Raw genomic sequence first — 14,215 nt, 5'->3', positions numbered from 1 at the left:
AACTTAATAAGGTACATATTTAATTTTTTCAGGATGTAGCTTATTTATTTAAATTGATATTATTTTATCACAAGATATTTTGACCTTCTGACTATGGAGCTAATGAGTTATGAAGACTATGGAATGGAGTTATGGAGACTATAACGACAAGCCAGAAACAAAACGTTTTTCAAGAAACTATGGGTCTCTTGAAAAACGTTTTGTTTCTGGCTTGTCGTTCGCGGTTTGGTTTCATAATCTTTTGCTCACTAGCGTTCGCGCGCTTAGCTCGCTGAACACTGGTAGTTCGACCTGGGCTCAAATCCCAGAGAATAAGCTAGCTGCATGAGAATTTTCGAGGTTCTCTCCGTGTTTAACTTGAAAACGATCCAGTTTCCTTAAAGAAGACCTCCACGAAGGTATCCCTTTCCTTAGACAGATAGCCCTTAAGTACTTAAATTTTCCTTCCTTGATGCAGATTTATCAGATGTTCCATATATATGATTTGTTATTAGACACTATAAAAACTGAGGATTGTCTTTTTTAATTTCATAATTTTGTTTTAAATAAAATTTTCGGTAGTCTTATTTGCTTATTGAGGCCTGTTACACCAAAACGAACATTTGTTTTTAGTTGCTTTTAGAGACATTCAGCTGCACGGTCATATAGCTTCAGGGGCGGGATTAAACATAGTAACCATTCAAAATAATAAAGTATATAAAATAATTAAATGTAGACGAAATAATGAAATATAAATTATTATTCTTTAATATGAAACATCAATAATGACAGCTGTGTTTACATTAATGTAATCAAGTACAACTTTGCAGGTCAACCTGGATAATGGTTAGCGACTGCCGTACTAAAGGGCCTGGGTTCGAATCCCGGAGAAGGCATAGATGTTTGTAAATTTATAGTGTCTGTGGGGAATGAGGGCACTCTAAATATGCGGCGAGCAGAAAGTCCTCTCGAAAGGTTGATGGTAGGAAAAGATGGGTGGAAGACCCTCGGACCTGTGCCCTCCGGTTTGCTCTCCATCAGAATTGGGGGCAGAACTGAGTTAAGAACTACTGTCACCTGCATGAGTTCAAGGCTCTTGCCAACGAGAGGCGCAATCTTGCACTCTTTGCCACGATGAATTTGGTGGGCTTGTGCTGATGTTACTCTCAGATAAGTAAGATAAGTCACAACAACAACAGTACAACGTTTTTCATAAACATATTAATTTGCTTTTGCTTCTCTGTCTCAGATTCATTTCCACAAATATTTAATATTATTCTTTTTCCAAACCAATCATTGTGCTTATGATATAAGAAAATCATCATAAAAATGAAATTTTTAGTATAAAAGACAAAATTCGTCAAATGCTTAGAAGCATTTAAATCTACTTACATATGTAAATATTCATTAAGTCAGTGTTTTCACTCTTTTTATGTATCTACCGTCATGCGGATCCAACTCACTGTGTAACATGCTTTACAGTCCCTTTATTGCTGAAAAGAAGTGCAAGTGATCTAACCTTTCCGGTTTTCAGGGAGCATTCGCTGCAAAGATATAAACTGCTGCTCTCTGTAACAATGACACCCGGTTTCAATTTCTATTCGTATATTAACAGTATAAATCTCCATTTATATTCTTGCAGCCCTATAAATAGCTATTGAATCAGATCTTCGTTATTACATTTGTAAATAAAGCATGAGTAACTTTTCTGTTCTCTATCTCTTAGCCATCTTCTTACGTATCAAGTTTATTTTTTCTCTACGTTTCGAGACAATCCATTTTGAGTTTTAGCTAAAGAGCCTAAAATTTCCCACTTTAAACATCTGCTCTGGCAGGTAATTCCAGGGAAATGAGTAAATGTTTTCGAAGTTTTTACCAAAACGGCTATGAGGTTTTTGCTGTCATTTCCAATATTTGGTTCGAGTTTTGATTTCATGAATCTACATACAGTATAATGTGAAAATTGCTATTGCTTTTCTACTATTTCTTATTTCTGTCCTACATGATCAATCTAAATCTATCCTACACTGAAGGTTACATGATTTTAGATGCCGCTGAAAATTATATTTGTTTAATTTGTCTAATCTCCTATACCCAGAGAAGCTTCATTCTGTCCTGTGAATTAGTATTATGTCAATCTGAGTACGAAGCTTTTGTTCTGCTTCAAATCTTTGCACTCTAAAAATGAACCTTAGAGTTATTAATAAAAATTCAACATCACAAATAAATTGCTCAACTGCCCAGTTTCTCTTTTTATGTGAATACATGTTTAGTGTAATTTTATTCCCTCTTATTTAACGGTTATGATCTTTGTTTCATTTAATAACACCGATCATTACAGAATTTTAAGATTTCTATAGTTATTTTTTATCTTTTAAAATCAATTTCGTTACGTATGTTTGAAAATTTTGTTAAGCATCTATAATATTTAATTCACTGGTTTTGCTACTCTTTAAAAGTATATAAATATCCTTAAAAGTATTATACATTATGTAAAGTATATAAATCTGCTAATGAAAATTGCAAATTTAATGTACTGCATTTTGCATCTGTTAACATGCCACTGTAATGGTGGGAACTTACAACAGTTTTACACCTTGGGAAGAAAATGCCTTTAATGAGAAAGCATTATTTTTGTAGATAGTTTATAAATATGAAATATCTAAGAACTTAGATATAATTATAAAAAATATAAATGTTTTCATGCTGCATAAAAAGAGGCGTCCAATAGATTAGTCATTTTAAATAACTATATGCACTGAAGAGCCGTTTGTGCCTACTCAATAACGCGTTGCGTGACCGTTGGTATGCAAAACACTGCACCTCGCCTTGGCATGGATGCTACAAGCTTTTGATAGATGACTCAAGACAAGTTGTACCAAATGTGCCGCAAAGTCGAGATATACCGACATGGTGGTGCTTGGGCTTTGAGCTGCATCTCCATGAGATTCTAAATGTGCTCTATCGAGCTGAGACTTAGTTAGACAGGACATTAATTGGAATTCATTCTTATGCTTCTCGAACTACTCAAACAAAATTCGAGTTTGTTACATGGGGCGTTGTCCTGATGGAAGATTCCATTTCCAGTTGGGAAGGCAGATGCCATGTAAGGGTGCAACTGATCCGCAGTTATGTTCAGATAGTCCGCAGCTTTCATGGTCTGTTCTACCACAACTAAAGATCCCAGAGCAGCCCATGAGAATGCCTTTTCCCCAAAGCATAATACGACCACTAACAGATTGTGTGTAACCTGCTAAGGAGGGAGCAACTGTTCGACAGCGACCCTGACACAACCATCGACATGATGAATGGGAAATCGTGATTCATCGTGGCATTCGAGAACATCGTGTTTCTCGACGGCCACGGATTCGTCCGATCGTCTTCTACTTATCTATGATCCAGTTTCAATGTTCCCGGGCCCACTATAGGCGTAGTTGGCAATGATGCTTACTTAACAGAGGCACAAGAGTGTGATATCTGCTCTCAATCTCATACCCACTAGTGTCCGCTGAAGTGTGTGTTCCGAAATACTTGCACTTAAACATGCACTGTATTGAGCTGTCGGCTGTCTGGAGCTGATTTTGGTGTACAAAGCGGGAGAGTCTCCGACATCCTTTTCTTTTGATGACACGTGGACATCCAATATCTTGGCGTCTACTGCTGGTTTCACTGTCATTTATCCACTTTGCATAAGTAGTAACAACGGCAGTTCGTGAACAACCTTTCATCGTATAGTTTCGGAGATACTCGTTCCGAGTCTTTGGGTCATTACTATGTTCCTCTATCAAATTCGCTTAGATCAGCAGCCTTTCCCATCACTCCCAAAAGTAATTGCAAAATGATTTTTTACCTTCTCCAAGCAGCAGTTAAATACTATTCTCACTAAATCTCGTGCCCTCCATGTCATCCAGACGAGTTTATTGAAAAATGAGCGGCTGATCATAATGTTTTGGCTTGTCAGTGTAGATGATCTGAAAGTTTAATTCTTTCCCACAAAGAGATTATTAAAATTTGTAATAGAGGATGCAAAATGTATTGTTGATACAGGAAGTCTCGAATTATTTAGCTACTTCTTTACTGGGAGAAAAGATCTTTCATTTGAAGATAGTGCAGTGCCGGGACATTATTAAAAAAATTATAAAATATCTTGTATGAATACTCTTTGTAGATTGCTTATGGCAGTGGTCTCAAACTTAAATTACATTCTGGCCGAATGCATGATCCGTAAACAACTGAAGGGGCAGATTCCCCACCTGAAATAAAAAAAATTATTAGCAAAACAAAAAAAAAGTTTAAATAGATTTTAAATTTCGCTTGTTAAATATTTATCAAAAAATACACAAACGGTAATAATAATATCACAAAGAAAAACGAAATTCAAATTATATCCATTTTCTAGCTGAAATTTCAAGTTTGATACTTGCAAAACATTTTTATCAGTTGCAGTTTGTAATTCAAATATATTTCCAGTTAAACACTAAGTTCTTAGACTGACATTTCTTCGTTCGAACATAAATTTTGCAACCTTGGAGAGAAATTACTCTGAATTATCTTCATCACGGTTTGTAGATACTTATCAATTAATCGAGTTCATTAAGTTTTAGTGGCGTCATCTAGACTGATTATTTTTAGTGCAAAATTCGTAATAGAGCTTATTTATTTTTAGACAAGTAGGAATAAATCATGAGGATAATAAAATTTGTATCTTCGAATCATTGAATGAAATTTATGTTGTAAATTAATTAGCTCCATTTTTAGGTTTTGCAGTGATTTGTGTTCGTTTCAATGGAAATGAAAATGTAAAGGTTCACAAGTTCATTTGGAGTCAAATTAATCGATATTAATTAAAAATATAAACTGGATTAGATTTTAGGTAAAGGCTGAATCTGTGAATTCTCAAAAAAGAATTACATATTCCGAAACACTTTTCGTTAAAACTGTAACATAAAATACATAATTATCGATTTTTTTAATAACCAACAATAGGGTTGCAAAATTACACAAACAACATAAATATTCAAATTTTTATAAAAAATGGTATGGAAATCTATAAAACTTTCTCCGAACGCAAAAATTTTGAAGTAAGTCAAGAACAAAAGCGCTTGAGCAGATTAGTGCTGCCATCTAGTGACAACATTATTAAAATAATATTAAAGAGTTTTATGCAAGGAAATGCCAAAACTATGATTTATAAACTCCTTTTTAAACTAATAATAAGCTTTAAAATATGCTAAAATAATGATTATTATAGATTCTGTCGTGTTTTAAAATCGAATTATCTATTGGATGAATTTAAAATTTTAATTGCAAATTATAAATCAAAAATATAATTCAATGCTTATATTTTGAATATTTTGAAAACGACTTCTGAAAATTCAAATGACTTTTCTTCTTGAATATATACATACATACATACACACATATATACCTATGTATGATATATATATATTAATAAAGAAAAATTTAGAACCAATTTTTCGCTTCAGTTTTTGGTCTTTGTGAGAAACCGGTTGTAAATTTCTTTCTTTATGTATTTACTGATCAATTTTCAGCTGCATAATGCGCGAAAATTCTTGAAATGATATTATATTTTAGTTTATAATTCTTTTTGTGTTTATATAAATTAATACAGAAAATAAAATAATTTTGTTCTCAGTTTAAAATAACTTTTTTGAAAATATTAACGGCGTCTTTTCTCTATTTATATTAAAATGTGACGTTTTGATTTGAGTTTTAATATCCATAAATTGTTTATTTATTACTTTTACTTTGTTAGGCAAATTAAATTTACTTAATTTAAATTTGTATTTGTGTATTATTAACAGGGCCGAACCGTAGCATAGACAAATAAATGTCTAGGGCCCCGTCAAACGTTGGAAAAAAAAAATGTAAAAAATAAAATAAAAGTTATCTTTTATTTCACAAAATAAATAAAAGAAGTGTGCCAGCATACTCAACTTAAATTTAATCTAAATCTAAAGGTTTCCTTTTTACTTTCTTGTACGAAGTAAGAAGGAAGTATTGCAATCGCGAAAAGTTTCAGGCATCATATTTCAACGAAAATATCCAGTTTGGCCGCTTTCGAATGCAATTTAAGGATGTTTTAGCGTGACATCTGTACATAAGGACAGAATAAAAGACTCTTTTAGCCCACCAAAATTAAAAAGCTGATTTAAAATGAATTCTAAAGAGAATTTTTTGTGGCGTCTGTACGTACGTACGTATCTCGCAAAACTCAAAAACGTGTAGCCTCAGAACGTTGAAATTTTATATATAAGACTACTATAACATGTAGATGTGCACCTCGTATTTTGGTTGCAATCGGCCGCAACAAACTTATATAAATATATAGTATATATAAATATATAACCACTTTGTTACCCAGCTCAATGATCTCAGTTTCTTTATACTCTTATATGTTTGTAAGTTGTGCATTTTTGCTTTAAGAATGATTGAATTGTGTTATTTTTATCTTTTGGTTAAGGTTTTATGCCTTTAGTAAATCTACATGCAGTACCGATCAGGCAGTGGACGAGAGAGGAGCGCGCGTTCTCCGTGGAGTCGTACTTTTCAATGCACTGAATTTTTATACATATAAATTGGTAGTGGTGCAAAAACATAAGTCACGCGATTTCCTTTCACGAAAAAATGCATGCAAAGTTGTTCTTGACAATACGCCTCATGATGCCCTTGTGTTCTTTAGCGATGAGACTCATTTTCGTTTGTCCGGTTGCAGCGTAGATTAAGCAAAACATGCGATAATGGAGCGGCACGAATTGCCGAGAGTTTCATGAGCAGCCCCTCCATGCAGAAAGTGTGACTGTTTGGTGTGCATTGTCCAGAATAGACATCGTTGGACGATGATTTTTTTCGGAGAACATTTCCCTGGACGCCTTATCTCCTTACGAGGCGATTGTCAGTGACTAGCGCGCTCTCCTGATTTAGCCCCGTGTGATTTCTTTTTGTGGGGCTATCTGAAATCTCTAACGTGCAAAGATCCAGGCTCAACTGAAGAACAATATTCAAGCTGCTATCGACAACATACCCGTTGATATGCTGGTAAAAGTGGGGCCACCTTAATGATACTATTTTTAAACCGTAATAAAGAAAAAACTTTAAGTGTCTCTCTATAACTTGGAAAAAAATTAAACTGATATCGCTCATACTATTTGTGTTATTCATTTTTAAAATAAGATAGTTTCCCTGTAGCACCCTGTATAACAGAATTTTTTGTAATAATTTTATTAATATTTATTTAATAATTTCTGTAATACATTACAGAATTTTCTGTAATACATATATATATTCCTTCTTTTACAAAGTTTTAACTCTTTAAGCACAGTAGTACTACCTTAAAATTATGTATATGTTGACTAATAGCAATTCGCTATTTAATTTATTCTGTACATTTGCCTTACCAGGCTAGTTTGTATAGTTTTTTCTTGCACCATTAATGTGTTTCTCATTTGCTTTTAACCAGCGGACACGTCGGAAAATGAAACAGAAAAATTGAGATTTAAGTTATATTACGTATATTTGTCTTTTTAATACTCAAAATGTTTTTTCGTGTTCAGTCTCAATTCTTCATGTTTGACGAAACGCATTATGGAATTAGCTGGATTCGAAACTCATTGTGCATTCCCTTGATAACTCCGTAATGAGATTCGAATTAGGCTAAATTACCATTTACCGCTTCTCAGTAATTTTGCGTGTGTTTTAAATAATTTTTGAGGTAATTTTAAAATGTTTTAGGATTGTTTAAACTTTCATCAACATTTTTAACTTTTAAATTTGATTTGAGTTTTACATTCACTTTTTATTTGTCAGTTTTCTTGTTTAGTATTTCATACATCTTTCTTGTATTTAAACTTTTTGTATTACGATTTATTTTTACACAGTATTAAAAAATTTTACACGGGAACCACAATATCACATTTGCTTTTAAGTAATAGCATGAAGAATTTCCTTTTTACCTTGTTTTCAAATTTTGCAGCTCAATGCGCAAAATTCTTGACCTCACTGATCTTTTTTAGTTTGTTCATATATATATTACATATATATTGATTTAGAAACTTTATGGCTTTGATGACTTATTAATATAAAACGTAGCAGAAAAAATATCATTTGGAAAGTACTGGACTTCACATACGAATATAATGTTAAGAAATCTCTGACATGTATGATGTATTATTTTATTACTTATTACATTTGGAGTAGACATAATTTTTTAATTAATATGAGATACAGATTATTTGCATCATTTTTGTGTTTTTAAGAAGTATATGTGGTAGTGTAAAAATGTAAAATATATAATACTCCATATAAACATGACTTCAAATAAATTTATTGAGAAAACAATCACAACAGGTCACGGAGCAGCTTAACGCTAAGACATAAACAAATATAGGAAAAATAAATACATAATAAATTGTTTTTTCAGTACATTTTGCTCACAATAATTCAGTTTTGCTAGTACGTATGCTTGAAAAGTGGTAATAATATTTACAACATTATTGCAATTAAATTGTAATAATTTGTAAACATGCTTTCATTCAAAAAGAACACATTTGAGTCAATTTGTTGCACAACAGATGGCTAAAAAATCGTTGCACACATTTATTATCCTTTCTTAAGCATAACGGAATATTAGAAACTCCTTAAAACCCGATTTATAAAGTTTTCAAGCTTCATGAAAAGTATTGATTCAGAAAATATACCTCAAAGTGTGAAGGAAATTCATAACTACAAGATATAACACTGCATATTGTATGTGAACCTGGCGTAATAAACATAACAAATGTTTCGTGTCATATGAATTATTTTCCTATAAAGAAAGGCAACGAGGAAAACATTTTCTTATTCCATAAATTAATATTACTTAGAGGGAAATTTATTGGAGGAAGGGAAAAAAGAACAGACTCCTTTCGACTGAATTGCAACAAGAATTTACTGAATCTGTTTAATAATTTACATTAAACAAATAAAAGGAAAGATTTATTGACATTTCAAGAAATCAGAGTTATCAATATTCCTCCATGTTTTAATATATTCAGAATTAATAATTCTGTTTAATACATTCAGAAAGTGGAATTACCAGTATTCCTTCATGCTTTAATACTATTACATTGAACATTATTTTGTAGCTAATACCTTTTATTACAAATGATAATTTCTTCTTTTCATTACATAACGAAGAAAAGCAAAACTGAAATGTACAAATTTGCACAAACACTAGGCATAATTTAAATGGTTGTGCTTAGATTATATACAATGTTGTTGGCTACTTAAAGTGCAAGAAATTACAGTGCTAGTGCAATCTTTTTAATGTGCTCGGGAGGTTTGGAAAATTTGATGTCAATGAATATACTAAAACTGAAAAAGGTATACATTATCAGAAAATTAAAAGGAAGAAGAGTTAAAAATTTCCACCGTAAAGTTAAATTATCCAATTACTTTTTGTATTAACAAATATACTTTAAATCTTTAAACATTCATAAATATACATTATAATAGCAACACCTGCATCATTCCATGTATTTTATAAGTACCATGATATTTAATTGCACTTTATACAATTTCATCGGGTAACAACTATTATTTGTAACCGCAAAATATACAAAAATATCTTATTATTATTTTCATTTTTATATAGTAAATTATTTTTATTCTCTTTGATATTACATATGCAATATATCACGTGTTCATTTTTATGCATTTAAATGAGGAAAAGGTTAGAATCTAATATAATAATACGAGTAATTCTAATTTCCCGTATGTTATTCATTTCTTGAGATACTAACTCAATACTCGTAATCAAAAGATTGGAGTATATTAGTCGACTAAATGTAATTTTTTTAATTTCTCGCGTCTGTGTAAATATATCCAATCTTTAAAAGTAAATATTACATTATAAACATTTGTTGCACACACAGTTCATATCCTCTCTACATTGAAATAATAAACTATTATAGTTACACATTCAGTTTTCAAAAAATAATATTTTTACACTATTAAAATACAAATTACAAATGAAATCATTCAAGATATAATGAACAATTTTTAAGGCAAGTTCCTGAATGCAGATGTATATTCATTTCATCTATCTCCATTGAAACTGAATACCACGTACTTAAAAATATCCATAATATGCAAGTTACACTCCGGAATCTGCTCTTCCATGTCTGTGCAACGATTATTTAAGTTTTAAGTTAAACCTCAACTTTAAAAATTTTTTGACTTTTACGAAAATTTATTTCCAAATATGCATGATATTAAAGTAATGACTCTTAATTTTTATACATACAAGACAAAAATTACGATTATATAAACTTCAATAAAAGTAGCGTAACATGGAATAATATATACATACTGAAAGAAATAGGCGGAGGGGATTCACCACGAATCTTACAAGAATATCATTACATTAAACAAATTGAATAACATTTTCTACAAATACGATAGGATGAACGACGAAAGGTACATGAGGACAATAGATGTAACAGATTTACTGAGGGACATTTAAAGTAAAGGATGACATTCGTACGTCATGATGCAATACTTGTTCAAGCTTCGTTTATTTTCCCCACTGTTGGAAGAGGCCTGCTCTTTCACACCTGCAGTTGGTGCCCCACAGGTTGCATCGGCAAGTAGAGTTGGCACAGCAATCATTGGGTTTTCCGTCACAGCCACCACCTCGGCGAATGCAGGCCCTCCTGGAATAAACAATTAAAACAGAAAAATATAAAGAAATGAAACAATTAAAGTAAAAAAAAAAAAAAAAAAAAGAGCTAAAGCAAATTTCAGCTCTTATTGAAGTCATTGTACTGAAATTGGAAAGCGCCATCGTATTGAACTGGAGAGCCATTGGTCCAACAGCCAAAGCCCAAGTGTTGCCAAATATAACCTGAACTATGATATCTAAGGTAGGTAATGTCCCACCACTAAGCAAGTTTTTTTTAATATTTATGAAATTCCTTTCCAATATGAATATAACAGCACTTTTGTGAATATTTAAGAAATAAAATATTACCTTTTGAACGCCAAGAACGCTTACGCAACAACATGCTGTTCTGCGAAAGACCAGAACAAAGATTTCATATATAAATCCCAATTAGTAGTAATATTGTTATTCATCATTATGTCTTGTTAATCTTTCCTGTTGAACTTAGGCATTTGTATAGTTGTAAATAGCACACAATTATTATTTGTGCATTACTTGCTTTAAATTTTGTAAATATGCTATTTTAGGAGAATTTCCCTGCGAATCTCGCTCCCAATGCCATGTTTGCTTACTTGCTCACGTAACAAGTGGTCACGCCTCTTTCACCATCAGCTCCTGCCCTCTCGGACCTACGGTTCGGGCTCAGTCTACTTTCTTCGCTTTTTGTGCAATCACCTGATGACAGCCGGAACAAATGCGTTTTGCTTGATAATCACGGCAAAAGAGGAACTTGGAAATATTGTTATTCGTAGGTGACTTATTTAAATTGTATTATAGTTTTGATATTTAGTTTGCATGTGTAAGATTTAAAGAAAAAATTTAAAAGTAAAATCATTAATTTTTAACTGTGTACCTTACTTAAATGCATAATCATCATATCAGCAATATGAGAGATAAATTACTTGACATAATTATTTTGCTGTCATTTGGAGTAAGAAACTATGTGTTTACAACAGCCTATAGTTTATTGAGTGTACAAGTAGAAATAGAGATATCCAATTTCAAAGTATGGTTGAGTTTAAATAAAATGATGTAATATGTGACATTCCGAAATTTTCAGTAACCTCCAAGATGTATCTACTAAAATCAACAGGAGAGAAGATATAGGTATTTTAAACTTTTCCCCCACTGACATCATTATCCAACATAAGGAAGCGCATAAGACTTTTACGCAAATTTAAATTTCGCCCATTTAAGTAAAAGAGCTATCTTTTTATTCGATTTCAGGAGAACTTTTGCCGTCCAGAATTGATTAAATACAAACTTTATTTTCGAATGGTTTTCCTACAGGGATTCCTGTCTTATAGATCATAGTTTGGATATATATCGTAGTTTGAATCATATTCTGGAACACCAGCTGGTTATGCTCATTAATACTGAGGCTATATACACTACACGCATTAATGCTGTATGCGTATCGCTATAAAGTTTGACAGAAATACATTTTTAGCTTGCACTGGAATCTTCAAATAGAAAATCTGACATGAATCTTTCAAGAATGTAATTACATAATGCACGTATAATATGCATATATATATAGAGAGAGAAAGAAAGGTAGATATATACATAAAATAAAATTCAGGAATAAACCACTACATTGCGAAGATGTTTACTTAAATAAGATGTTGGAGATGTTCTTTAGTTCAGAAAATAGCAGCCATTTTGAGAGACATGAATTAAATGAGAAGGCGAATAACTCTGTGTTTACAATGTGAAGTCAAGTCATTCGATTTTTTTACATTTCTTGGTGATGGTGAAAAAGCATGACTCAGATTCTCCATTTCGATCTAGAGATGCCGAGCTGGTTTCATGCTGGGTGAATACAATGTTGTTATCTTTAAAGGTAATATGCCATCATATTCCTCGAACGTCTCCGTGACACTTTTTGTAAAGCATAGAGGTGCATTATTCTGCTGATAAAGATCATCGCTAACAGAAAAACAGATGATATGAATGAAAGACAGAACGTTGTGAAGATCTATATTCAAACATCTAGCAGACTCTAGAGATCATTATACTGGAAGAAAATAACTGCCTTCTATGTGATGCACTAGGAATCTGGATTCATTCAGACGAAGAGACCTTTTTTTAATCATCTGCGAACCAGTGCCGATGATCTGGTGTCTATTTCATACACTGTCATAACTGGAAAGCACTTAATATAAAGCCATGATCGAGTATACGACTATGCTGTTCGATTTACTGAAGAAATGTGTAAAACTGAATGCTCTAAAATATTATCCTATTCAATAGTGTTACAGCCTAAGTTAGCTGCTATCTGCCCGCTGTGAGAAAAACCGAGTTTCCACTAAGGCTCTAAAATCGATAAGCTATGTTAGCAATATGGTTGGGTGACAGTTCATTCTATACCAATACTTGCATAACCTCTTCCTAGGTCTCATAACAGCTAGCAGCCCACAAGCCGAGCAACTTCAGAAATTCAGATTCAGAGACTGCGGCATGCTTTCAAAAATTGTCTTTAATGAAAATGTAGTGATCATGTGATACCGAGAGCTTGCTGATGCTGTTTCGTATGGAGTTGCTTGTTCGTGTAGCCATCTATTAGCACTAATAAGAAGTGCAGCAATGCATGAGGTTCAAAAAATGACCTCAAGATTTGATCCTGGGTATGTAAAGTAGTGGTCTAATGCCATACCTTCTATCACAAAAGAGTTCTGGTGCGGTAAGATTCTGGTGGATAACTTTGTAGTGGAGGCATAAGATTCCTACACACACTTCTCTGAAGCATTTGCGATGCCATATGAGGAGATGGGATCGTGAACTGAACCCGCATTGTGGGAGTAGTTGTAAGTCTAATGCGTTGATGCTATTGTGTTGATGGGCTGTGGCTCCTGTGTATATGGGCGTCGCACCCTTTGTTGCATGGTGAAGATTGGGTGAAGGAATCTCTTGGCGTGTGTGACTTAATTCTTCTTTTCTCCCTAGTTGGAGGAAGTACATAGTTCTGGTCACAAATGTAGCAATCACCTAGTGTCGTAAGCTTGCTTGGTGCTGATCGGTTGTTTGACCTTGTCACTCCCTGTTAGGACCGATGAGAAGATGAAAATAACCATGCAATTCGATAATGGGTCTGTTACGTGGCAGTTGAATGCCATACCGCTGCTTAAAAGAGATTTCGTGTAGTAGATTATGGCATTCAAATTGTTTTGTAGTGCGAGCGATTGATTAGGTATCGAGATCGCCACCAAACAATGATGAAGTTGCATCTTTTCCAATGCTGAACTGGGCACCATAGTAAAAGACGTTTTATTGTAGGACTTGCGTGTAAACTGTTTAGTGATTTTGACACATGTGATTGTTCTTTTTAAAACGGCGCTCAGTTCTTTAAACGGTGTTTAATCACAATGCACTAGCTTTTCTGATTATAATTTTTGTTAGATACAGCTGGATCATATGTACCAGAATGAGTCGATGTTAATGACTGGTCTAATTAATTTCATTTCATGTGCTACTAATGCTGCAGTGTTTTATTAACATGAAAGGGGTACTTTACGG

General features: G+C 32.9%; 1 protein-coding gene across 2 annotated transcripts in view; it reads right to left on the bottom strand.

Annotated features, from left to right (window-relative positions):
• Positions 1-8,303: 8,303 nt before the first annotated feature.
• The window catches only part of LOC118184647 (xibalbin-1-like), a 107,288-nt gene continuing 101,376 nt past the window's right edge, over positions 8,304-14,215 (bottom strand). For both annotated transcript variants that reach the window (XM_085817643.1, XM_085817645.1), the window contains exon 4: positions 8,304-10,691. In XM_085817643.1, coding sequence (XP_085673769.1) covers positions 10,553-10,691 — 139 coding nt within the window. In that variant the 3' untranslated portion in view covers positions 8,304-10,552. The remainder of the gene's footprint in view (positions 10,692-14,215) is intronic.

The sequence above is a fragment of the Stegodyphus dumicola genome, chromosome 5 (genome assembly GCF_044657685.1).
Source record: "Stegodyphus dumicola isolate Sdum_Otavi_A_Nest chromosome 5, ASM4465768v1".
NCBI lineage: Eukaryota > Metazoa > Arthropoda > Arachnida > Araneae > Eresidae > Stegodyphus > Stegodyphus dumicola.
This window is presented reverse-complemented; position numbering and strand designations above follow the sequence as displayed.